Raw genomic sequence first — 27,274 nt, 5'->3', positions numbered from 1 at the left:
ATAATGCTTTGAGTAAAATTAGCAGCATTTTTTTCGACGACGACAATACCCAGCAAATCAATCTCTCTCTTAATTTATCGAACTTTTTCTCGGTTTTTATGAATTTCAAACCGCGGAAACATGCACCGGACAATTACTTCAATTATTTTAAAATCAAATACGAGTTCTACGTCCGCGCTATCTAAGTAACATGTCGAGAATGCTTTCGAGAACCCCGATCTCATTTCAAGACTTCGCTGACTAATTGCAATCAATGTCAATTCGATTTTCAAACAAATCATTCCTCGACTTTGGAATGAGGGAAATGAGTCTGGCAATATTATTTATTAATTGTACGTATGCATCAAGCAGAGTGTTAAGTGATGAAGTTTCCGCTCAAAACTCAAAAAAATGATCACGTGAGTTATCGAAAAACATGAGTGAACGGTGAATAGAAAACCGAACATGCTTAGATTTGTTCTGCAGGTACAAAATTTCCAATACCTATTATTTTTAATTGAATTTTTCACACGATATTGAACAGTGTTGAAACTAGGCCGTGTAAAAGTCAAAACTATAAAGCCTTCTCGCACCAATTTATGTCAACCCCCCTTCTGATGAATTCTCTGAAATCACCGGGCGTTTGAGCTCATTAGGGAGAGATACTATCTCTATATAACTCAGGCGTGCTTTACTACCCACCTGAATTATTCATGCAGTCACCACTAAAATTATGGGTTGGACGAAGTGAATTTCAACAAATTGAGGTTTATAATATCTTAAATTGGAGAGCTTGAATTCCACATTTGTGGAAGATTATTTTTTTTCAAAGAATGTCCTAAATTCAATTAGCGAGTTCCTAAGGAATTTCGAGAAAACTGTTATCAGGTTAAGAATTGTTCTGTCTCTTGATGATCTACGAGGATGTATTGATATCTAGTTAGCCTAGACCAGTCTCATGCATAAAAAAATATTGCATTACCTTATCAACGAACAATAACTCATTAGAAGTGTCAGTATGAAGTTTGAGGTCAAAAAAAAAACCAGAGTCACGCAATAAAGTAAAAGAAAGAAGATATGCTTAATACCCTTGGTGATCAATGTCCTTCGTATGCGACCTTGAAAAATTAGACTGCAAGCTTCAAAAGAGGTCAATTTTCCATTGAAGATGATGACCGATCGGAAAGGACAGTTTCTGTGTCAGTCCTCGAAAATATCGATGCAGTTCATGACATGATTTTATCAGAACGACGAATTGGGCTAAATCGGATATCTGAAGCACTGAATATTTCATACGAACGCGATCATCATAGAGTTCACGTCAATTTAGACCTGAGAAAAATTGCTGAAAAATGGATCCCCAAATGTTTGAATGTCGACCAAAAGCGTGCAAAAGCATTGCGTTAAATCAGTGCTCGATTTGAAAACGATGTAGCCTTCTTAAACCGAATTCTTACTATGGATGAGAATTATGTACATTTCTACGATCCAGAAACAAAGCAACAATCGATGGAATGGCCACACTCTGGTTCTCCAAGACCTAAGAAGTTTCGTGTCCAAAAATCTGCTGGAAAAGTTCTTGCTTCAGTTTTTTGGGATCGCCATGGAGTAATCATAATTGATTTTTTGGATAAGGGTAGAACGATAACCGGAGATTACTATTCGACATTACTGACCACTTTACGGGAAAAAATTTCCTTCCAATGAGGAGGTAATGAAAGCTGTGGAGGTCTGGTTTGCAGAGCAAGAAGAAAAATTTTTTTTGAAAGGTCTAAAGACGTTGCAGGTTTGCTGTAATAAATGTATCCAATAAAGAGGAGAATATGTTGAGCAATAAAATATTTTGACATTGAAATTTTCTTTGGTTTTATAGTAGGCTAACAATTTTTCAATATATCCTCGTAGATTCTACGTGGTAAGGAAACCTCTCAGTGTAAATTTAATTGTTCTGTTAACAACTCGATTGGACTCTCCATGAATAAGAATGAGATTCAATAATTGTACCAAAACAAATGGAACGACTAAAACTATAGAGCGGAATCCACCAACTTTATTTGGAAAAATCCTTCTAATTTGAAAATCGCTTGATTGACCAAAGTAATAAATCTTCCTTAATTGACGTTATCTGGCAATTTTTTTCTGGTATAACACTGAACGTTTTTTGCTCGAAAACGTCAACAAGATAAACCTACTCATTCGTTGGCTTCAATAAGCAAGGTCGGCGAAATTATCATAATCAATCAAAATCCGCGCTCCTATTTGAATGCTCTACGTACGTCTGTGCATGTGCACGCGGCCTACCGCATTCACGACACGACCACAGAATATAAATTCATATAAATAAATATCGTCAATCGATTTCGATAATAATTATTGCGATTCACATTCAAGTCATAGTTGGCGATGCTCGTAAATCCTGCATGCCACACTATCTGGGACCATCTATTGTGGGGTCTAATAAAACAATTTGTCACACAACTAACGTATGAATTCCGTTGGTAACAATTTCAGAGTCCACTTGATCGTTGTCCTATATTGAACGTTGTCAGGAACGTGCGTAACCATAGATGAGAGTCCGTGGTTGTAGAATGTTTTCTATGACCTCAACTTTTACCGTCGTGTAGGGTCTAATGCTTATATGGACCTTCTGATATCTTTTCGTTTAGTTATTCACTCTTCATTGTCCAGTTGTCTGAACACAAATCGATATTCGACAAATTTAAATGCCTCTTTCTTTCGGTGTTATCATTAAAAGAATCTTAGCGTATCAATATTTCGAATTCCAGCTATTGAAAAGATTTATCAAAGGAATCTATTATGCTGCGTGAGCGCCATCTACAAAGGAGCAACGGAAAATCTCACCAAAATGATTATCCTATTGAATTTGTGATAGATCAGTAATTGAATTCACATTATTTGCTAAAATTTCAACAAAATATTCTGTTTCGTTCTGAACAACTACTAGATTTCTGAAAAAAAACTCTTTACCGTTATCACAAAATACCCTGAATAGCTACGATTAAAATCAATTACCTCCAGTTAGGCTATCAACTCTTGAATTTTTTTTAGTCATTGTAATGAGTCTGACAATTATCAAATTAACTTTTTCATAATCCGAAAATTCAAAAATCCCAACTCAATGTGCATAAACCCAATCGATACTGGTTTGGAGAGTCAAGGTTCCTTCCTAGGAATCCACTATTTCAATTACAGTTATCTTGTTAGGTCGATAGATATCCTGATTCGGGCATTGGCCGCTAGATGCGCTAGGTCGCCGAGTTACGCCATCGGTGGCAGATGTAGTTCACTAAGAGAAGATAGCGCCCCTTTTTACCGACCCTGATCGATCGCAGAATGTTTGACGTGTAGCGCCACCGATTTTCCAGCGGAAAACTGTTGAAGTTAAGCCACGTTTTCTGGTTTCAGGGTTCTGTAAGAGACCGCTATCCAGAAATTATCGATTGAGGCTAATGCCACAATTGATCGAGATATGAAACTTTAAAATTAATTTAGAAGTGTTTTATTATTTTTAAATTTATAAGGCGATTTTGGAAACTACCCCTTATATCAATGCATCCTCAATACTTAATATTTCATGGGATATTATACTTACTAATTATTTATTTTCGTGATTATCTACATTTAACTATATTAAAGCAATTTTGTAATACAGTTGAGATCATAGATTTGTATATGAATTTCGAAAAATCAATTCCTCAGTTGCAAGTACATTTTGAAAATGTTGATAATATTAAATTGTGGTAACCAATTCGCATTTAATTAATTTTAGTTTGCTCCTACATAATCAGCCCTTTTTATGAAGTATAGATTTTCAAAAGTCAAAAATTGAAAAAAATCAATTTGTATAGCGTATTGCAAAAAACTGTGTAATACTATTGAAACTAATTCATCAATTTGACATTTATCGGTTTTCTTGTTTGACAATAGTGTCGAATATCATATGAATCCGTTTAACACTACACGTTATCTATAATAGCATACAAACAAACATTAAACCTATTATAGGCACGTAAAATTAAGACATCAATCAGATATCCGGATTTATGATCCGGATACACCCGCCCAATGATTACAATATTGCCCGGTTCATTTTACAACGTGTTAAATGCCCATTACAGCCGTAGCATCAGTTTTATGGCATCGTAAACCATCTGAGATAGGGCGCGTGCTTTACGTCAGTGATGTGGCATCTCCAACAATAAAAGACTCCAAAATTATTCCACAGTGATGAAACAGAGTTACGGATGGGATAAAAAAAAATTATTTTTTTTATTTATTTTTTATTTATGATAAAAAAGTTATTAAAGTTTGTTTGATTGAATTTTTTTCCTTACTAATTCACTGTCGGCGCACTGTTTGGAACGCCGCTGTTATCTTGATGTCACGAGGCGCTTCAGCTAAATTACGCCTAAATTGTTGGCGATATTGAATTAACTCTTTTATGGCCCACCAAAGCTATTATTTTTATGGTCATTTTATGTGTTCAGTATGCCACTACAGAGGCTTTATAGTAGTTTAATTCGCTTTATTATGGGCTAGTAATTTGGGCGATTATGTTGTTGTAAATCAACGCCCTAAGGTTATTTCTCTACTCTCATCTTAATTCATTCACACGTTTATTGTTTATTTGCATAGAAATCTGACTCCGATTAAAGTTAATAGCTTTCCCACAATCTACCACATCTCGGCTTTATGCGCAACCAGTTTTTTTTTACATTTTAAATCGGACGTCATCGACGCGATACGCATTTCAATTTTGCGGATTGCATTCTTGTTTTTTATTATAGTAAATGCTACATTCCGTTTAGAGATTATTACTTACGAAATTAATCTTTACAGGTTCCTGCTCTCAATGGATTATTTCAATTGCAAAACAATTTGGAGACACACTGTATTCTAAAAGGTGAGTTACGAAAATCGATGGATTTTGATTTTGTGGTTTGTATGAAATATTTCGAGAAAAATAATAGTAATTTATAAATAAATAATATTAAGTTTTGTCAACTTCAACTGCAACTTTATTGATGAAAAAAAAGTCAAAACGATTATGAATGACATCTGTTGGTCAAGGCACACATTATTTTCTCGTTGAAACTAGGGGTGAGATTTCAAAATTGCATATTCAATCGAAAAAAAAATCTAGTGATTTTATCTATTTATTGGGGTTGGTTATTTTAATACTTGCTACCCGTTGTGGAACTAACTATATCTTTACACATAAGATGAAGAAACCCTTGTTTCTTATCAAAGTTCGTTGGAATTGAAAAAAATTACCGTCATCCCTTAAATCTGAAGGTGAAGGGGGTTCACACCAGAGAACATGAATAGTTCGAATGAAATGGTTAGAATTTTTTCTTTTTTTTCACATTTATGAGGAAAAAATTTATTTCATCACACATTTTGAAACTGTATATTTAAAAATAAACTCTGATTACTGTGCGAAGTTAAAATATCGAAAAAAAATTGTTTCGGATTAAATTATAGTTGATTTTGCGATTTATTGTGTTCTCACTGAATATTGTCTGATCTTCAGAGAGGGAAATAATAGAAAAAAATTCTTTCGGATGGAAAATATCTTCCCAATACAAATTATAGTAATTCTTTGATTTTTTTCGTGGTTATTAATTAACTCTCATTTCAAAATGATTCTTGGTGTTCAGACTCCAATTTAATTTTTTGTGTTGTTGAAATTAAAACAGCAATTTTCGTGAATTCAGGTAGATGTTTCGTCCGGCAAAAAACAAGACCTAATACTGGTAATTTTCGTTTTCTCCTTGCGGAGGGCAGCGAAAAGGAATAGATAGGCCAGTTTCAGTCGATAAATCAGTCAATTTCTCTGTCCGATCGAGCAGGCGGACATATTTTTGATTTACGATCTAGTCAGCCACTCTTGCGCATGTTATTATTATAATAACAAGCTTTTTGATACTTGCCCTCGGGGTTTTTTCGGCGAAGTCTACCTGAGACCACTTCCACGTATCCACTTTTGTCTCGTTCCATTTCTGCTCAACTCTCAAAGAGCGAGCAGGAAAGGGAGAGACAAATGTGAATGAAATAATATTGCGACCCCATGACACCGGGGTAGGTTATGTAGAAGGTATTCCGATTCTTTTGTTATAGTTATCTTGATTGATGCATATTTATTATACCAGTTATGAACTTGCCCCTTATTAATCTGGTTCATCTGGTATTTATTTTCATTGTTTTCTTATTTCATACGAGGTCATTATGTGTGTTTTCACCTCAATAGCCAAACAAGAATAATTTTATTTCATTTCGTACTCTCACTGAACCAGAAGAATGACATTCTTATCATATTATTTATACAGAATAGTTTTTGGGTAGATTTTTTCATATTAACCAATGTGAAAGTACTTATAAGGAAAATAAACTTAACACAGAAAATACAATACAATAATATTTATTATTTCATTCAAATAAAATTCCTTTTTAAGGGGGTTGAAAGAGAAGTAAAATTCATATCGACATACTTAATTCCACTTCATGTGACAAATTAATCAACTGTCACAGGGTTTGTTTCGATTTGCTGCGTATCTCCTGAACTCTGTATGCGCACAGGAAGTCGCATGGCGACCAAAAGCAGGTGCTTTGGACGTTGATAAATAGTGGTCAATGATGGCAGCCCAGTTTTCTTACCTCTGGCGATATTTTGAATATTGGCATTTTTCGTTCAGACCAATGCAGGTAACTGTGGCAAGTTGTCACACCCCTAAATATGGCTGTGAAGATCTTATCGTGTCTTAAAACGGCCCATTACGCGTTTATTAAAATCCGTTTTATCAGGCCGATCTGGATTTCGGTACCTAATAACAGGGACATTGGGGTAGAAAATTTAATACAGTAATGAAAAAGGCAATTACAAATTTGGATTTGAACTTCTGGAGTGATTATTAGGCCTTGAATTTATACCTATATTTGGCGAAGTGTAGAATGTCGTTGTTTTGTTTGTTTTGTTCAAAAATTTATTAATTTTTATTTGGTTATTACACTTAAGAAAATCAATATTTTAAAGTTATTATATGCCTATCTAATTATCCATACATTTTGAGTTGGTGTTATTGCTTGTCAATAAAAAGTGTGGTTCTTTTAAATATTGAAATTACCTGATGGACGACTAAGCCGAAGATAACATGATAACAAGATTTCACTCTTTTTGGATTATGACATGAAAGGAGTGAAGAACTGAATACTCTTTATATAATGATCTTTATATGTTTTTATTTAGCTTTCAGTATTGTTTTTGATTTTTTTTCTCTCGAAATGAACCTACAAATTTTTCAACGTCATTAAATTTTTGTTAAAGAAAAATCAAATATATGATTGGTTTTGTGATTGTGGTCCTATTTATTGTTGTTTTTGTATAATGGCGCGTTAATATTAAAAAAAAGTGCATTTTTCCAATTCGTGAGTTCGTATCAACGTAATCAAATTTCAGAGCGAAATGTATAGCAGGATTTCATAGAAATTTTCCAGAGAAAAACGTAATGTCAAGTTTTTCTTCCGAGATATCACGAGGTATCGCCGCAACCGGGATCAGATAGCCATGGCGGCGTTTACAGGGTGTCGTCTGGACACAGTGTTGTCCATTGTGCTGTCTATTGCATTATCGGAGAGGTGCAAGAAAATTCTCGAGACGATCCGGACTGTCCGACGGCGAAACATCCGCGAAACGGGCTAAGGAACAGCTTGCAGGACCGTATTAAACGAAAAATTTAAATCTTCTTGGTACGGCTCCTCTAGAAATGTTGTTTGACTCAAAATAAATAAAAATAGATTAAAATCAAAATAATTTATTCAAGTCACAATCACAATAATTTATCACTGGGAAATTTACAATTTTCCCTCAAGAAAAGCCTATCATCCTAAGTTGGACATGCTGAACACATGCTTCATCGCGCCGGTCTGTAGTTTGTTCATCGATTTTTCATCAATTTTTTCTTCTTCTTTTTGCTTTCGATCAGCGTCCTGAAACGAGCAGAAATTAATATTAACGAAATCAATAATGAATAGATTGAAATTACCTTTAGGAGATATTTCAAATAAATCACGCTTTCTATGATTCCACTCTGGGATGGGGCCCATGGGTTCATCTTCACAAAAGGTGCTGATTTCCTTATTTCGTTGTCTGTCATTGGGAGTTTTGTCTGTTCCGTTTCTACCACAGGCATATTGTGCACCTTCCAGTCTTTTTGCTGCAATAGTTTTATGTGTTTTTTATCGTCGAAGTTTAAAAATGGAATCAATTATTATTAATGACCAAAAATCTTAAAATATTTAGGAAAAAATGAAGATTTCATAAATGAAATACATCGAAAAAAAAAATTAAAATAATTATTAATATATTTTTGCTAAAATATATGCAATGTAATGCATTCATAAAAAATTTGAATAATAACTAATATATTTCAACTCAACTCACCCCTTTGAAAAGATTATAAAATATAAACATTCTGACTGGTTCGCAATAGTATGGCCCCTTCATCATCTTTCGGTAACAGGCTGTTGCTGCTAGAGTCCAGAAGACTGGTTTTCTTTTTTTCTGGTTATTTTTCGTCTCCACGCGATACGATGATGTGTCTGTCAAATCCATTTCGTTTTTTGAATGTAACGGAAAATCTGAAAAAAAAATAAATATGTATCTCGTTTCATCTGAATGAAATTGACATTCAAAAAAAATTTTATTTCATGAAATTCGAATTATTTTATTTTAAAAAGGTATTCTGAGGGCGGAATATACACATTTCCAGTTTATTAGTTCAGTTGTGATCCTTTCAGGAGTTTTTGAATTTTTTCTCAATTTTTTCTTTAATATCTTGCCCCCTTCTAAGAAGAGATCCTTTTAAAGTTCAGAGTTTTCTATTTGAAATAATCTTTAAATTAATATATTTCGCATTTCTTCGAAGAGTGTTCAGTTTCTGAACCGGCCTAGTAAGACCCTGCCCCGATAGTTACAAATAAATGAATAAAGGACATTTTGCTTTTGCATAAGCTCTTGCAAGTTGTCCAAATTGTCTCCGGTCGACCTGACAGTCCCGAAATGATATGTCGGTATTTTCTTTTAGTGCTTCTCAAGGTCAAACGACGCGGTTGTTCACAGCACGACAGGAACAGACTTAGTTTTTTTGTAGAGAGAATAAAACGATAGTGACTGGTCAATACATTCCATTAATTTTTGATATTCAACCTTATCGTTGCCAGTTTTGAGAAAAATGAAATTTTGAATCAACGGTGAAGTTCATCCTTAAAATTTTTTATCTTTTTTTACCCAGCAGACAATTATACAACAGAATATGTTTTATGGTTGTAAGACTTCAAATTAGAATATTAATTAGTTTGTGGCGGACGACCATATTAAAGACTGATGAAATCTTTTAATTATACCACCATCAGATACCTGCTTCTTCAAGATGCGGGTGCTAGGAATAGCTGTATATTATACACATTTAAAATCCATGGTTAAAACAAGCTGTTCAAATTTTATAGTGCTCACAGAACATCTGCACTTTACCATTCATAAACTCAAGAAATAACGAGTGCCTTATTCGAAAAAATATATATTTATTCATTCTCCGTGGAAGCTCAATGAAAAATCCTAAGATAATCATCCTCTTCAATGAATCTCAAAAAAAAAGCGTTGTAAGGAAACATGGGTTTCGCACAAATATAACTTATCGCTCGGAATCAGTAATTAGCACATAAAGTACTTTCCCTTCAATAAACATTCCATTCAATTTGTGTAATATTTTATTTAATTTATTACCTTGTTTCGCCACTGTACTGTCCCGCAATCATCTCATATTTATAAGGTAGGTAGATGCGAGGAGATAATTGCGTAATTATTATTTCTTCTCTAGTATATCCCAGAATTTAATTTTCATGCAGAAAGAATGGCGATTCTTAAAAATTCCCAGCTGAAGTGGTTGGTGATGATTTGAATTCATTCAAAATTTATTCAATTTCTTATTCCACATATATAAAGAAATATACAATTTTGAAAAATATTATGCGGGTTAAATTGTTCCATTAATTGGAAAAATTAAACTACAACTTTAATATTTTATTTATTATGTATTTTTTTAACTAGAAAAATCGACCGAAATTTGGTAAAAAGTCTCTCAGATAATAATATCACAAACACAGTTTTTGTGTTATTGTTTTTCCTATTATTTGACTATGAATAATCTTCTATTTACCATTTGCTACCTCACCAATATTGAAATATTGATTTTCAAACCTAAAAATGCGACAAAGTGCACAGTCGGGCAGAACAAACGAACGAAGGTCGAAAATCTTTTATAAAATTTATCATGCCTCTCTAATTTGTTGCCTTTTTACGCGTCTTAAGTGCAGCTGCCAAATTGTTTCCTAAAAAAATTGTACCTACTTCTATTGATAACTTTAGGAATTTCGGGATGGGTCAAATACTTTTTAGCGTTATTTTCTGCCTGAACCATGGGTTTTGAAGGTTAATGATAGGTCGAAATATGATTTATGCCACAGGAAATATGTTGCGATTCAGTTTAGGGTTTTAGCATTCACCAGAAATGGTCTTTTGTCTCATCGATTCTGAAAATTCCTTCAATATAATATTTTTTCTATTTATTTAATAATTCGAGATATTTTTAATGAACCCCCTAAAACATGCACATCTACTAACAAGTACATATATCTAATTCAATTAAACTAATGAATTTTCCGGGCGTTCCTTCCATTTAAAAAATACACAATACGTAAATCTCAAGAAGAAACCATAAATCATGATAATTGGGCGGTTGATATGAATCTCATTAATTTAATTCGGCTGTTAGTGGACGAATGGCTATTAATTAAAATGTGAAAAGTGTACCGATTTGGATATTTTCTCACATGGCTTCCGAATGACCTTCACGGAAATCGTTGGCATTTTATCGTCACGGAGGAAACATCGATCTGTTTCAAAATGGCTACCAGAGAATGGCGGTTCCGGAAGAAAATCGATTGTTTCAGAGTCGTCCAATATTTGATAAAAAATTTTATATTAATGCAACATACATATTATACTTCACATGTTTATGGTCTCAAAAAGAATAATATCCACATATTATTTTAAATTAGATAATTCACATGACATGAAAATGAAAAGTTTTTTGATGAATTTTCTTCCATTTATTTGTTATAATAGTTAATTAATATAAAAAAATAAATTTAGGGTTGGAATTATTTTGGCACCAATTCGAAAATGCTTTTATTTTTCTGGTTTGATAAATTTGATGAGAACTAATTTCGACTATTATAAATATTCAATAAATGTAATTAAAATTCTATTTTATTTTTGATAGTGGTTGGTTCATGAAAGAAATGAAAACTTTAAATTTGGGAGTGAACTAATGATGATAATTTGAAAAAAAAAATTATTTCTTTCTTCCAATGACTTTTACTAATTTTTGCAAGTTTATACCTACTCACTAGTGGTATAAAAATCATGACAAATTTAATTTATTCAATTAATCCCCATCCACAACCTCTATTTTTTTTATCGAATATCAATATTATGAATTCAAATTTTTAGCAAAAAAATTCTAAAATTTATAAACTCACAAAGAAAAATTGTAAAAAAATTAGAAAAAAAATAATTTTATAAATTTATTGTTCGATATATGTGGCTAAATTTTTTACTCGTGAAATGAGCTGAATAATTCATTAATTTAATTAATTTTTGGCGCTCACAACACTGGATAAATTTTACTGGAGCATACGAATCCCTCATCCAGTTTTCGCCGGAATTTCGGGTGAAAGGCAATCTTTCATCATTTTTCAATAATTCTCGTCTGTCAGGGCCATATAGGCGCACGCTGGCCAATTAATAAGATCTGGGTTCCGTCCTCATCCGGTGGAAACCCCGTCCCAAAAAATGTATTTCCTCCTAGGCCCCGGCGGTTTAATGAGTTATGATGTCATAATTCAAACACAAGAAAGAACTGAGCGTCGCGGCGCCCCGTAGGTGGTCGTCCTGGTGGACCGCCACGCGGTGGTGGCGGCGGCGTCGACGTGCGTCCCCCAAACACGCGACGGAAGCGTCGGTCGCTGTGGAATTCCGCGGAAAATTTTTTTTTGTTAATATTAAATGAGCGTCGTTGAACGGTCGATGTTTCCTCGGCTTTGATCACGTGTTACGGTTTATAGATTCGACAGGACTTGAAATTTTGTGGACGGGGGTTGAACATTGAGTGAGTTATAGTTTTTTCAGTAAAATTTTTTGCAATTAATTGATTTTTAATTAAAATTATTAATTTGTATCAACTGATGATTGAAATGAAGATCCTAAAATATTATCGATTATTTATATATGTGTTAATCGATCGTAACATAATTTTCATTAAAACACATATCTCTAACATTAATATTCATAAATAATAAAAAATAACAGAAAATAATATATTATAATATAAGGTATATTAATTACACAATATTATATTTCATTTTTCTTTTTTTATTGTGTCAGTTTTATACTCGAATCGAAATATTCAAATCATTTTCGTCTTCCCAGTTGATAAATATAGGTCTCTGTATTCCCCGTGAACGAACATTTTTACAGCGCCCCTGTCGGCGGCACCCCCGAACCAATGGCTTCCAGGAAGTTCGGCGAGCTTCCGCTAGATGTCGGCACCGACAGGGGTTGTTAGGATTTCCCATCTCCGTCTTAGGGTCGACATAAAACGGAACGTTCGGGGTGGTAAACGGCAATAAAGTGAAGTTTTATCACTTTATTATAGACTTTACGCTGCGAAATCTTGACAAATGGCAATTGAATTTTTATGACGGTACTTGTTACTTGGAGCGTTCAGCAAGCCGTAAAATCAAGGGTTTGATGGGGATTGGAAGCGCTACTTGTTGGAATATTTAGGAGCTTGTTGATTATCATCAGATGATCGCTTATCGGAATGTATTTATTGTTGGGGTAGTCTTTCGTAATTTTTTTTTGCCCTATACTTACTATTACCTGCTTGAAAACATAGGACGATGGATAGATCTTTCGAAGAGATATCACCCTCTTTTTGGATCACACTTTTTATTAGAATGAATATTTTAATGGTGATTTTGAAAGGTTCTAAATTTATCTTTATTTATCTAATCAATACTTTCTAGAGACTTTCTAGTGTCTGTCTCCTGTCTCATTTGCGCATATATTCCTCGATTTTTTTAAAATTGATTATACATCGATAACTATTCGCAGCCCAAACATTTTTCGAGCATTTTTGGTGGTATCGTCCCTCCTGTAATTCTGGATCGAAAAACCCACCCCTATTGTTCGACATTATTTATTATCAATATATTTATTCAGTCTAAATTGCAACAAAAATAAATCAAAATATTTTTGAATAATTTTCATCAACTTTATGTATATCTCAATCATTGAGAAATTACTAATTGAAAAATTCTTCATTCATTAAAAATTCGATGAAATTAATGAGGATTTCTGTTTCAGGTAGGTGGAGTTATCAATCTTCTATGCCTGTTAAAGACCGCAGATACGGTGAGTGCCTGGGTTCATTTTCACATGAGATATAGATCCCTGGACCTAACCGGCCTACTAGGGTTCGTCCATATGGGAGCTTTTCAAGCCACATGTGATATGCATTTAGCACTTTGGCAGAGCTTTCTAAGGGTAGCGATGAGGGGGTAATTAAGGGGTCCTATGAGAGGGAGGTGAAAACACGAAAGCTTTTGGCAATTAGGAAGTTGAACTTCGACGGAACACGTTCTGTGGATGTTGGTTAGGAAGAGGACATCCTCCTAAGGTTGTCTCATTATGTTTGGTTCGGATATAATGTTTACATTTCAGGAGAACATCATCAAAATTTTTCCTTAAGTCATTTTTGCTTCCATACAATGTCTGTCACTTTTGTGGCTTCCCTTATAAACACTGCGTGGCTGCTAAAAAAAATATGTGAAGGACCCACACTTTTTTCTGCATTAAATCACCCCATAAATTTTTTCGCAATTTGTTATTCACACCCTGTATATTCACTATAATGAGCCTTTATCACGATCTTCAGATAATTCCGGTGATCACTCAAAAACTCCTCCGACAACTTTCTCGTCCCCAAGGAAATTATTGGTCCTAAAGCAGAAATCTGCCCCCGCATAAGTTTACAATGAAAACTCAATCTCCGTTTCTGTTATTTAGAAAATTAGGGGGATCAAATCGGCTTCATGTTACTTTCCAACGAGTTACGCCTTTTCCTTGTAAAAGTTTGCCCGTTCTCGAATTCTCCTGATATGGACGGTATTATAATTGTAGATCCCGTGGGGTTGGCCCCCCTTGCCCCCCACGGGTTTACATATGCCTTTTGTGCGAGTATCTTCTGCTTGTACATTGATCGATTGTCGGAGATGTTGGGAAGTATTATTGAAATTTGCTCGGTTTTCTTCTCTTGGGTATTCGGGCAAGTATGAAATATAACGAAAAAATTCATTAATTAATAAACCAACGAGACATTTTGAACGAATTATGTCCGGATAATTTATGCAAATACTATAAATTTTATGATTCAAAACGAACCAAATTTTTATCTCCACCGGAATTTTTAATATATACGATTTCAAAGATGTGAATTTCACGAAAATCAATTTTATAAATATTTTAAATTCTTAGTTTTTCAGTTAAATTCAGACTATAGGTTTAAATATAAAAATTTCGGAAACAATGAATCTGAGGCTAAAATTGCATAGTTTCTTCATTATTTTCATTTCCACCCTCTTTTTGTAACTTTTAAGATAATAAAAGAGTAACGTTGGTACAAACTGAACAGGATATCGATGATTTATTACATAAAGTGATGAAAACCCCCCTATATAATTAACTCAAATTTGGTAATACTTCCAATCATCTTTTAACATAAGATACAAAAGATGAAGGCAAGATGCTAACATAAACGAATTCAGATACCTATGTAAATGAACATAACCGGAAACAGGTAGCCCCAAATAATAATTATGCATAAATTTTTACTATGAACAACATTCGGTTAAATTTTATCAGTCATACAAATGATCGAAACCCAGAATAAAAATTATGAGTTCAAAAAGATATTTTTTTGCAAATCTCTTATTCTTGCTATACAAAAGAATTTGACTGTTAAGGTTTACTTCCTTAATTAAATAATTCAACAATATCAGAACTAAAACACACATTGAATAAAAATGTTGAAATAACATAAACATATACTTACACAACCATCGAAAATTAAAATCAATAGCTACTATGAAATAAGATATATTTGAATACTCACATAACTCTGATACTTGCTGAAGCACACTGCAACACCTATTCACCTTCTGAAACCACTGTGACACCTACAACTTTTGGATTTCAACTGAAATATTTCAGTTTGTCCAGCAGTACTTTAACGAATACCTCCCCCAAAAATCAGACAATATTAGTCATGAAGTTTCACCTAGGCGAACTGTTAAATTATCCTCTAAGAGTTAATCCAAACCCTTATTCGAAGAAAAGGATGAGTACGTAATTATACCTCTGTGCATAAAAGGCAAGAGATTTACAACAGGATTTACTTATCTTCATTTTCTTTGTGACAGTTCATAAATAAGTACAGTGTAGTAAGAATGCAGAATTTGGATATATTGAAGGCACAAATTGCATTATGTACCTACTACCTGTATTCTACATATAGTTTATATGCGTCGTTAACAAGTTTTCAGAGTCTATTCCCAGTTTTTGCCTTAACTTTTATGTTTTCCTTCGTTTAAATTTTTTTTACGAATTCATGTTTTCAGGATAGAAAAAATACAGTCAAGAAAAATCAAGAACTTGAGTTTTTCACTCATTGTATATTTCTGAATGCTTCAGTATACTCGTATTTTTAAATTTTCATCTCATAGTTTTATTTTTTCTGATGTCTGCGATTCAAATTGATTATCCATCAGCTTTTCCCTGATTGCTCTGGTCTATAAAAGCCAGCAGATATAAGAGAAAACAAAATTATAAGGGTGAAAGGTATAAAAAGATACTGAAGACTGCAGAATTATAAAATGAGTGTGAAACAATTCGAGTTATTAATTATTCGATTTTATCTTATCATTATAACCCTGAAAAACATGAATAAGTGGAAAATATATATTCAACAAATAAAAACCATGGCTATTTTTAGAATATCGTCGAATAACTGTTACGTCGAAAAGTAGCAAATAGTTTATCGATAAATGACAGTTCGACGAAATAACAACTGAATAACTGTTATCGCAGATCGACAATCTAGAATCACTGTTCCTCGTTCGATCTACCTGAGACGCACCGGACGCAATTCGCGAAGATTGAAAATTTCTAATCTGTGCCCTATACCCGGCCGTCAAAAGATGATGAAGGGGCTCCAACCCCCGAAGACGTTACTTATGCGAGAAGGATCGCCCCCGATACGACATTGAAATGGGTTACGTAACGGACATGATTCACGGCCCGACTTGATATTTGATTATTGGATCGCTAGCGAAATGCTAGCTTTACTCTGGGGGACGGCGGCGTGTAGCCAGAGGCGGGGGCGGGGGTGGCATGGGTCACCGATCGGAATTAGCCCGCCGATCCGAAATGTCGTCTGGTACGCTATCTGATCGGGAACGGGGTGAAATGGACTCTCTCGAAACTGGAATCCTGGAATTAATTAGTTGGGGAGTTTGGGGAGGAAATGCCCTATCGATTTTGGGGGTGGTGATCGCGAATCTGTGTTAGGTCAAATTTTGTAGATCATTTTTATACAGGAATAGTTGTGAAATAATTTTAAGACCCCTGAAAAACAATTTTAAATATTTTTTTAACAACCAGTAAACTGACATTCTATGCCAATAAAAATATATCTGTAATTTTTGACAAGAAATCATCCCTTGAATTTTTTGCAAATATTCATTAATTCTCTGTAAAACACCCATATGGCGTTCTTTAGCAGAGCATCCAATATTTATCGGCTTATAAAGTACATAAATAAAAATTCTTTAGAAAAAAACCGAAAAGAGCACTCTAGAATTCAAACAGTTTCTTTCACTGACATGTAGATTTCAGAAACCGAATAAAATCGTCTAAAAATTTTTATAAAATTTCGTTCAGTATTATTTCCAACTAACTAATAAAATAACTATTCACAAGTGGAACAAATGGACTGAAAACATAAAAATTTCAACGCTTCAACATCAAGTTTTTCGGTTCACCCAGTAAATCTCTATTATGTAAACCCATGTTATCTGACAAAAGGACCCATGAAATTTCGGAAGACGCAACATTACCTCATTCAAGGTGAAGTGAAAGTCTGTGAATTTTTTCTTCATAAATAGAGTCCTAGGTAAAACTTTCTTTTCCATCTTTAGGACGAAGTTTCACGTCAGTTAGGTTTTTGAGAGTGTATGACTTGGGACCGTTCTTTTGAAAATGATAAATCGAGAAAAAAATATATTTTTACTCGTTCAAAATGTGCAAATAACTGCTAATAAAATTCGACATGGTTTGTTTTGTATTATATGTATTCCTCTTCATTTTTGATTGATTTTGTTTTTGTGAACAATCATATGTGTAGTTCCATAGGATAGTTTGGCGTTCTCACCAGCTTTTATGATAGGTATCTATTATTTTCTAGAATTTGAATTTTCTCGAAAAAAAAAATTACATTTATACATCTGTAAAATATAAGAATATAAATAAGAAATGTGCCAAAAATAAAAACAAAATTTTTTTACGTATTTTTAGATTGTAATTGAAATAACATGGTTTTTTTATATTTATTTGGGTAACTTCACCTTAATAAAATTTCTCGAAATTTCCCAATTCAAAATTTTGGAGAAAATCAAAGAAAGCTTTGAATTTTCACGTAAATTATTCATTATTCTGGTAATCAAACTCCTGTAAAAATGATTTCAATACCTCTGTAAGATCATTAGTTCATTTTTATTTGTATCAAATACTCGGAATATTATTATTATTGTTGGAGTAACGAATAAACAATAAAATAATACTATCCAACTCGTCTCCTCCTTCTCAGCAACGGTCACGAATTTTTCCATCAGAAACGGGGCCAATTGAATCGAATCCATGTGTTAGAATGAAACACACACAACCGTTATGTATTTACTTATAAAGCTGACCACCCACACGGAAAGAACATAGGCAAGGTATATAATTATAAAATATGATCGCTCATGCAATAAATTAAATGATACCATCTTGGTTGGCCGAAGGTAAACGGAGTTAGGAAAAATGGGAAGGGTGTACGAATTAGGGAGTTTGCGCACGCCTGCGGGGGGCTGAAGAAATACAAACAGCCTAAATGGACTGGTCAATGTAAATGAAGTGATGATGTATGAATATTCAACGTTTTGACGAACGTCAGCCTGCTGATAAATGGTCGTGGTAGATTTGATTTATTTCTTTTTGTCATGGATTAATTATGTTGGTTTCTTGAAAACTCAACACCGATAGAATAGATCTTTATTCATGGAATACAATAGGTTTATCACAGAATTTTTGCGCTAAACAGCAAAATTTAAAACCGCAAACAACCTTTTATTCGAATCATAATGAGGGAAATCAACTGTGAAGAAGTAGTTACTTAAAAAATAAAATAATTCTATATTTTGGTATAATTTGACAATTAATTCATTTTTATAATGGTAAACGGCCAGTTTACATTTTTTCAAGATTTCAGAAGTACGAGAAACTCATTTAACTTGACTGGAGTTGAAAACTCAACAAAAAATAGGAAAATAAACCATAAAAAAATATAATAAAAAAATGTTGAAATATTTTGTATGCTTTTAACTTAGTTTCAATACTAAATCGAAATAAAAAAAAACACTTATAGTTATGCAGTTCGGAATTCAAAAAACCTTCAAGACTTTTTGGATTTTCTTTATTTTTTGAACGTATTCAAAATTAATTTCTAATATAATCTATATGTTTATTCATTTAAATATTTTTGAGTGGTTATTTATAATTTATAATAATAAAAATTTTTGTGTCCGTTTTCATGTTCAGAATAACCTCATGAAATTATTTATTTTTCCTTGTCTGGTAGACATGCCACGTAATATAAATTCAATCAATTTGACGTTCCCGCGTTCGAGAACCCGTATTCCATTTATGCCCGTCGGATGAATCGCATGACAAAGTTTTGACGTATTCGGTACGTAAATCATTCCACGGCAATTCCCCGTAAATTACATATTAGGAAAATAAGTTCAATTTTCGCAGTCCTTAATTTTCCAGCGCTATCCCTCGCCCCCCCGGATCAGCCCCCCACCTGACATGTCGTGTCTGGACGCCGTTAGGGACGACGGCGGGCGTCTGTTCCGCGGCCCGGGTAAGAGACACCTTGTGGTACCGGAATTACCTGGATGATTACCGAATTCAACTCGTGTTTTCGAATCAGATACACGGCCAGATATCTTCATCGCGTTCCGTGCTCGCGATGGTCTTATCTGTTGCCCCCCTTTCCACTCTCCTTAATGAATATTTATTTTAATGAGACGGAACGTGCGGATTGCGCCGAATAAACCTGAGGATTTGAGGGGGGCACGACAAATTTCGTCTATAATGGAGAATTGAAATATCGCAGTTCGGGATAAACTTTCTCCAACCAAATTTTTTTTTTAAATCAAATAAAACCTATATTATCTGCGCTATTTTATAGAAAAGAATGAATGTGAAATGAATATTTATTTTATTTTATTTTTATTATCTTTATTCCAATTTTTTATCAATATTTACTTTTTATTACTATCAATCTCTATCATTTTATTAAGTTTTTTATTTGATTTTTATTCCTTATAATGGATCCCTATGTGACCCTTCAGAAAAAAGTTTGATAACTTCTTTTGCAATAAGTGTTAATAAAATATTATTTAAAAAAAAAAAAAATTCTTCAATCTACTGTAATATGAATAATACGCGTGGTTCATTTCGAATAGGTATAATTCATTGAAATAAAAATTATAGAGATCAGATTGAATGTCTCTATTTGATTCTATTGATTTTTTCAATAATAATTTAAGACCAATTATTATTTTTTAAATTTTTGTTGCATATTTGGACATCAAGTGATGACGTTATAAAAAAAATATTCAATTGTTGCCGTGAAATTCGTGATTGAATGAACTAAAATAAAAACAAGATTTCGTTTATTCACCATTTATTTTATTATTATATTATTCGCTACAAATAAACGAATTTTGTTGCAATTGAAGTTCTACCTGTATTGAATAATATACTCAGAAGCCCTTTATTATATTATTCCAACAATTCATACAATAATACTCTAAGCTGGATACAATCCTTGATTATTTCTGAAATACCTCCAATAATGCTACTAATAAGAAGAAAACATGTCTCTGTGAAATAATGACAGTGGAAACACTTTGAACTGTGTGTCAATATTAATATTATACCTAAACTAAACTTAATTTATTCACAACTAATATAATTTCGATCCTTTTTTGTGGCATTTAATTTTCCATGAATTTTCATTATTTTTATGACTTAGGACACCTGTTGAAAGTATTCAGAATCTGTCGGTATCTCACATAGCGATATTTGAATAATTTACTCATAAAATGCATGTTTGTTTATTCCAATTATGGTCATATTTTTCACAACGAATATCTTTGATCGCTGTGAACGAAATTTTTTGATGAATGTGTTCTTATCTTGAACAAAATTTTGCCGAAATATGTAAATTAACCATATATTCCATATTCAAAACGTCGATGTTCCTTGAGCCCGATGTTCAACTCCTGAATAAGCCAACCCAAATTAACCGTTGCCTTTAAGCTCAATGTTAACTCCGACCATAGAAATTCCCGACCTGTTCGTTGTTAACACGAATTTTAATAATTTACGATGTCAATCTGCGATACCACAAGAATATAAATGAAGAGAAAAACACCAATTCAAAGACATTATGTCAACATAAATCACCAAAAAAAACATTCGAAAATTTCGACGACACACGGTGAATCACATATGAGGGGCATTCATTTAAGATAACGTGTCGAATATCCTAATGTCTTCACTCTATCCCTCGGAAAAATTAGGAGTTATGACTGGTTCGACAGATTTTATAAATCATCGAAGTATATAAGGTAATTTTTATGAGCTCTCGAAACACGACTCCATCTTTAAAGCATTCAGATTCTTCAGTAGCACAGACACCAATACTTCATGTCTGTTGATTCCAATCGTAATTGCGATATGATTAAAAGTGTTCAAAAAAGTGATGAATAAACCATCTTAAAGACTGGCAGTTAAACTGATTCTGGACCTGGACTCAAAATGGCAACAGGGCACTATATCACAAATATGGTTCGTCATGTGGAGTACAAAGAAACAGGGGACGGTCATGAGTGTCACTAGTGTGACAAGGATGAAAAATGGTTCCCGTTTCAGTAGCGGTATTAGTGATGGATATAGGAAGGGGAAACCTGTATAAACAGAATTTTTGTTCACCCCAACCCCGTATAGCTTTCGTTCAGAAATCGAATTACGGAGGGGTGCCAAATGTAAACTTCGGCAACATATAATACAGCGATATAAGTATGATACTTACAATACAAACAACTCACGGTTATTTTGCTGATGGGAATCTTATAGTAATTTAAAGTGTGGTTTTTATTATCGATAAAAATATTCGTTAATTCATGCAATAAACCTAATTTCTCAATTTTCGTCGAAATTGGGGATGTATCGTTTGAAAATATTTAAAAACTATCCTAATGTTAATTGTGATTAATTTTTTTCAGTTGCTGAAGTTTTATTCGCATAAATTTAGCCCTAATACTCGGAATTTATGGAATTGACAAGAAAATTTCTCCTTCACATCTAGGCCCTATTTAAAAATTAAAACAAAAGTTCAACAATTTATAAATATGAAAAAAATAAGAAAACTAAAATCGAATAAAATTAAAAAATAAATATTAAAGATTTTCTATATTCGACCATTATATTTGTTGCCGATTTATTCTCCATCGAAGGTTTCAACTTCGGGCGAAGCGCCTAAGAAATAACTTTCGGTTTCCGATACCTACGCTACTTCCATCGTCGCATTCCAGATGTTATTTTCTGGCACATTGTGTAGGTATGGCTTAGCCATAAATATCCTCTGTAATCGCTTCATCAGTGCAGGGCATTCTTTCTCGATAATTACGGTTTTTATCGATGATGACGTAGGGTAGTATTTAGGTTCGGTAACATAATGAGTACCTTAGATAGATGTTTTATTGAGGGGTTATACGATTTGTAGAAATGCATGGAGTCAGTTCTGCTCCGAAAAATGCATCTTAACTCTACCTATAACCTATAACTACTAAAAATTGATTGAAAGTACACATTAAGAGCCTATATCCCTTGATAGACCTTAGTATTGCGATCTTGAATATTTTCTATAGGCGATTTTTGGTGAAATGATTGATTTTGATGTGTTGGTTCTACATTTCGCCATGTAGAAGTTTGAACTCTGAAAAACACCATGTTTCAGGGCCGGTCTTAGCCCCACAGAAGCCTTGAAAAAGACATTTTCTTGGCGTCCCCTATATTCTACCAGAACGTGGTAAAACATAGGGTGAATTCTTGTTCGTAATGCGTGTTGCAAAATAAATCATGAATACTTCAATTAACCAATGACATATACCTAAAACAACATTTTTAACTTTCGTACCTCATGTTGTTGTTAGGTTAGGTTAGGAGAGGATAATAAATCATGAATAATTTATTTCACCAGTGACCTATCCTATACCTAAGAAAAAAATTTCAACTTTCGTACCTCAAATTGTTGTTAGGTTAGGTAATTTGGATCAATCAGTATTCAAATTAGATATTGGAGTTTGATGGAATATTCTATACTGTAGGAATCAACTCAAACCGTCATGAGTTGTAGCCTCGAGTTCGAGTTATAGAGAGGTGTTCGAGTTATAGAGAGGTGTTTCAAGTTATCAAGAGGGTTTAGAGTTATAGATAGGTGTTCGAGTTATCGAGAGGTGTTCCAGTTATCAAGAGGGTTTAGAGTTATAGATAGGTGTTCGAGTTATCGAGAGGTGTTCCAGTTATCAAGAGGGTTTAGAGTTATAGATAGGTGTTCGAGTTATCGAGAGGTGTTCCAGTTATAGAGAGGTGATCGAGTTATAGAGAGGTGTTCAAGCTATCAAGAGGGTTTAGAGTTATAGATAGGTGTTCGAGTTATCGAGAAGTGTCCCAGTTATAGAGAGGTGAACGAGTTATAAAGAGTTGTTCGAGTTATAGAGAATTGTTCGAGTTATAGAGAGTTGTTCGACTTATAGAGAGGTGTTCGAGTTATAGAGAGATGTTCGAGTTATAGAGAGGTGTTGAAGTTATCAAGAGGGTTTAGTGTTATAGACAGGTGTTCGAGTTATCGAGAGGTGTTCCAGTTATAGAGAGGTGTTCGAGTTATAGAGAGGTGCTCGAGTTATCGTGAGGATTTCGAATTATAAAGAGTTATAGAAAGGTGTTCTAGTTATCGAAAGGTTTTCGAGTTATCGAGAGGTGTTCGAGTTATAGAAAGGTGTTCAAGTTTGAGAGGCCTTCGAGTTGCAGATATTCGAATTATAGATATTCAAGATACAGGAAAATGTCGAGAATTTTTGGGGAGGTGTTATAGAAATACGATTCTAAGTCCTTCATAATTAACGTTGTCACTACTGTAGTAAGGACCTGCTGGCTGAATAATCTATTGTTATTATTATGTTGAAGAGATAATTCAAACGAAGAATGGCAATACCCATTGATCAGTACACATTTATTTTGCCCTAGAACCTTGTTGTTCTCATCGACCATCCAATTCTCGCCTCGCCTTCGCGTCTCAACCCTCCCAACAAACTTCAACGACCCAATATTCACGTATTCGGATCGGAAATTGAACGTTCAGCTCCCCGCCCTCGCCCCGCCAATTTTTTTAATTATTTTCTTCGACCTCCCCCGACCCGACCGTTCCAGCTGTCTATTCCCATCACATCGAACACAGCCAACGATTCCCCAATTTTCGGAGCTTTCTTTCTCCGCGCACGAAAAACAATCGCCGTCCTCGTCTGACGCGCTCGGTATCGGGCAGTATCTCCGTCTCCGTCTTCCGAGTTCGTCTCGGCGGCCATATATAATGCGTCATGCTTGCCTGTCTATCTGCTTCCAAAGCCTTAGAACGCCTGCTACTAAATCAATACCGGGCTCGGGCCCCCTTCCCCGCAGCTGCCCGCGGCGCCCCTGTCCTCTCGACGAAAATCCAGAGGCTCATCTTCACTCTCTATATTACACCGTTTCTTCGTCACACTGGTGGTGGGAGAATTGAAAATTCGGGGGCATTTTACGGTGTTGATAGATGTTTTCGTGGAAGCCGGACTCCTTTGCTCTGCTCCCGGAATATTTTGCAGTTTTATAGCTGCTGACCACCCCCTGTTGTCAGGTCGAATCGAACCAATTGTTGTTTGACTGTGTCGGTTGGCTTATGGAATATTCCCTTTCCAATGTTTTAATAGTCTGTTCAAGAAATTCTTATTTTTTTTTCGATTTTCCTGAAAACAGTTCATGTTCATCCCTTCCAGAAGGGTGTGACGTGAAAGTACTTTCGAATATTAATAATTAAACTAATAAACAAAAAATATATTCCATAGAAGCAGAATTTCACAATATATTTCAATCATAATTACTGTTTCAACAATAAGATAAAATGCAAAACATATCCTGTAGTTTTTTTTTATTTGTTTCATGATCCATGTTATTGAAATGATGGTCTCTATTATTATTCCTATCAAAACTTAGCAAAACTTCACAATCTATTATTATCAATCTATTATTAAATAACTTTTTATCAACATTCTAAACATTCACCTAGAGACATGGTTTTCTTGATGGATTTCCTTAATGAGTCCAGTTTTCGGTTAATTTTGGAAAGTTTCTCCCCAATTACGTATCACCTATTGTTGAAGGCAAGTACTTTTCGACCACAGACACTTTTCGTCCGCAAACAATTTTCGTCCGGCACTTCGTCACTAAGCAATATTAGATCCCCAGGAGATCACTCAATTTTGTGGATACATAATTTGATAAAAACATAAGTTTCTGTAACAATAATTGTTATTCGCTGTTGTCAAATTAATTCTTCACAAAATCGGCTAGATTTAATCATGTTAATGCAACAATAATTGTCGCGCAGTTTGATAGGATTAATTAAAAATAATATTTTCGTCTAAGTTTCCTTCAGTTCTCATCCCCATTCACAGAACTGTTTGTTGAAATTGTCATATTATCAAGTATAGTCGACTCTGGCTATCTAAACAAGAAAAAACAGTTGAGCTTTTAGAAATAAGAATAGTGTTTTGCAAGCTTGAACAATATAATATAAAATATAACATTTCACTGATGGTAGAACAATGTAGAATAATATAAAATAGGATAATGAAATAAGTTTTGATAAATGGTGCTCCTAGTACATTTATAATTTCTGTATTCCTAATTTTCCGATAATTAAGTTTTATTTCCAGTCATAAAATTAATTTATATGTGTACCTTCTAATTTTCATTACTTACTGTTCTATAAACATCACATATTAACATATGTTTTACTAAAAGCACACCAAATTCCTCGTTTTACTGGCACATAAATAATATTAGTCGTCTCCCAAGACTGCGGATTCAACAAGTAATAAAAATAAGGCAGAAGTGGCCATAAAATGCGGTAACACTCATTAAGAGGGTGTAAGAGGGGAGTTAACTAAGCGCTTATGCTTCAACCCAGTGTGGTTCTGGATGCTTGCTCTAAATCCTAGCGGGGGATTAAATCAAGGATCAGATATGACATAGCCAGTGGGACTTTTTCTGGTCACGTTCCTAGAAAGAAAATAATCGTTTGAGCGAAATCATTTATGTCACTTATTCTACATCAGTTCCAAAGGTGTTAATTGTTATAACAGATTTTTTATTTGTAAATGTGTAATCTATTAACATTTAAATCCAACATTTTTTTAATTTTAACGATAAGTCTTAGTTTGATTTGCTCTTGTTGGTTCAATTTTGTTTTTATTCATGTTATTTATGTACACCTTTTTCAATGAATTATCAATAATTTTATATATATATATAGTAGGTATTCATATTTTCAATATTTGCTCTTTTACTTTTATTTGTTTAATAACTACAAATAATTATTTTCGCAACAGTGAATTCATCTATTAACTTTACATTTCTCTCGTTATATTTCTTTACTATAAATAAATAGTAATTTTTTTTAAACCTTAGATGGACAAAGTTCATTTCTCTCTTTCTAAAAGTGATTCGGGATATCACTTAGTTTGCCCATGATGTTGCATTCTGGATAGTCGTCTAAAGTTTCCAAGTCCATGACATTCATCCTTACGATCGAGCCACAATAAACAACTCCGTTCGATTTCCTGTCCATCTAGGAATTCGCAGAAAATTTCATCTCATCATCCCAATTCCCAGATTTCACCCATCACGTTTCTCGGAAAAACTGGCATCTCGTTATGTCTCCTTTTCTAGCGTCCGCTATCGCATTGGCACACACGCATCCGCTCTCTCTTTTCCCTCGTCTCACCTCTCTCGCTCGTCTTCTCCCCGTATGTCGTCCTCACCAACAGCCTCAATCTGGCGAAGTCCCGCATCTGTGATCTGAATGCTAATTCTGTGGAACGGATCGTGTTTTCTGTGCTTCGTACCGACAGGCCGGAACAGGCGATATATCTTTTTTTGCGTTATTTTTTATTTCTTGATCGATCCTTTATCGGCTTTTACGGAATCTCCTTTTATGGTACAGTTTTCTACGTTGCACTTCGATATGATGTTTGCATCGTTATACCGGGTGTTTCACCTGACGTCTTCTCACAGCAGAAGGTTTCGCAAATTGAGTTTCTTCAGTAAAGTTCAAAATCAAAATCATAACGCTGTTATAACATAAAACAGATAGCATTTGATTTAACGAAATTCAGAAAAAAAGAGAAAATATTTGACGTCTTTCCGAATGCTCTGACAACTCTGGGTGACCAGAGAAGATTCTCCATTCCGTAATTTTACAGCGGGTTTCATAAAACTTTGATTGTCCGATCAACGATTTGACAGTCACTCGATCTCTAGAACTAAATCACTGAAACCTTTTCATTTCTGAGAATATTGAAGATGTAGCAATTGAGAATAATTGAATGGACGTGTGAACATCATATAATTTGATGCGAGAATGATATTCTGAATGATTATGAGTGA

At 33.9% G+C, this 27,274-nt stretch overlaps 2 protein-coding genes across 2 annotated transcripts in view; one reads left to right on the top strand and one right to left on the bottom strand.

The window, feature by feature from the left end:
- LOC123319057 (homeotic protein antennapedia-like) overlaps nt 1-27,274 on the top strand; it is a 224,563-nt gene that overhangs the window by 96,984 nt on the left and 100,305 nt on the right. The window contains exon 2 of the mRNA XM_044905902.1: nt 4,840-4,903. The gene's annotated coding sequence lies outside the window, so the exon portion shown is untranslated. The remainder of the gene's footprint in view (nt 1-4,839; nt 4,904-27,274) is intronic.
- LOC123319060 lies at nt 7,828-8,632 on the bottom strand. Its single transcript, XM_044905908.1, has 3 exons — nt 8,441-8,632; nt 8,043-8,213; nt 7,828-7,986 (listed from the first exon to the last, which is right to left on the bottom strand). The coding sequence occupies exons 1-3, from the start codon at nt 8,609-8,611 to the stop codon at nt 7,879-7,881; spliced, it is 450 nt and encodes a 149-aa protein (XP_044761843.1). The 5' UTR covers nt 8,612-8,632; the 3' UTR covers nt 7,828-7,878.

Source organism: Coccinella septempunctata, chromosome 8 (genome assembly GCF_907165205.1).
Source record: "Coccinella septempunctata chromosome 8, icCocSept1.1, whole genome shotgun sequence".
In the NCBI taxonomy this organism is placed as follows: Eukaryota; Metazoa; Arthropoda; class Insecta; order Coleoptera; family Coccinellidae; genus Coccinella; species Coccinella septempunctata.
This window is presented reverse-complemented; position numbering and strand designations above follow the sequence as displayed.

Coding starts and splice junctions, on each gene's coding strand:
- LOC123319060 (XM_044905908.1), bottom strand. CDS start 8,611: ATGGATTTGACAGACACATCATCGTATCGCGTGGAGACGAAAAATAAC. Junction 8,214..8,440: donor TTTATAATCTTTTCAAAGGG/GTGAGTTGAGTT, acceptor AAACTATTGCAG/CAAAAAGACTGGAAGGTGCA. Junction 7,987..8,042: donor ATTTGAAATATCTCCTAAAG/GTAATTTCAATC, acceptor TGCTCGTTTCAG/GACGCTGATCGAAAGCAAAA.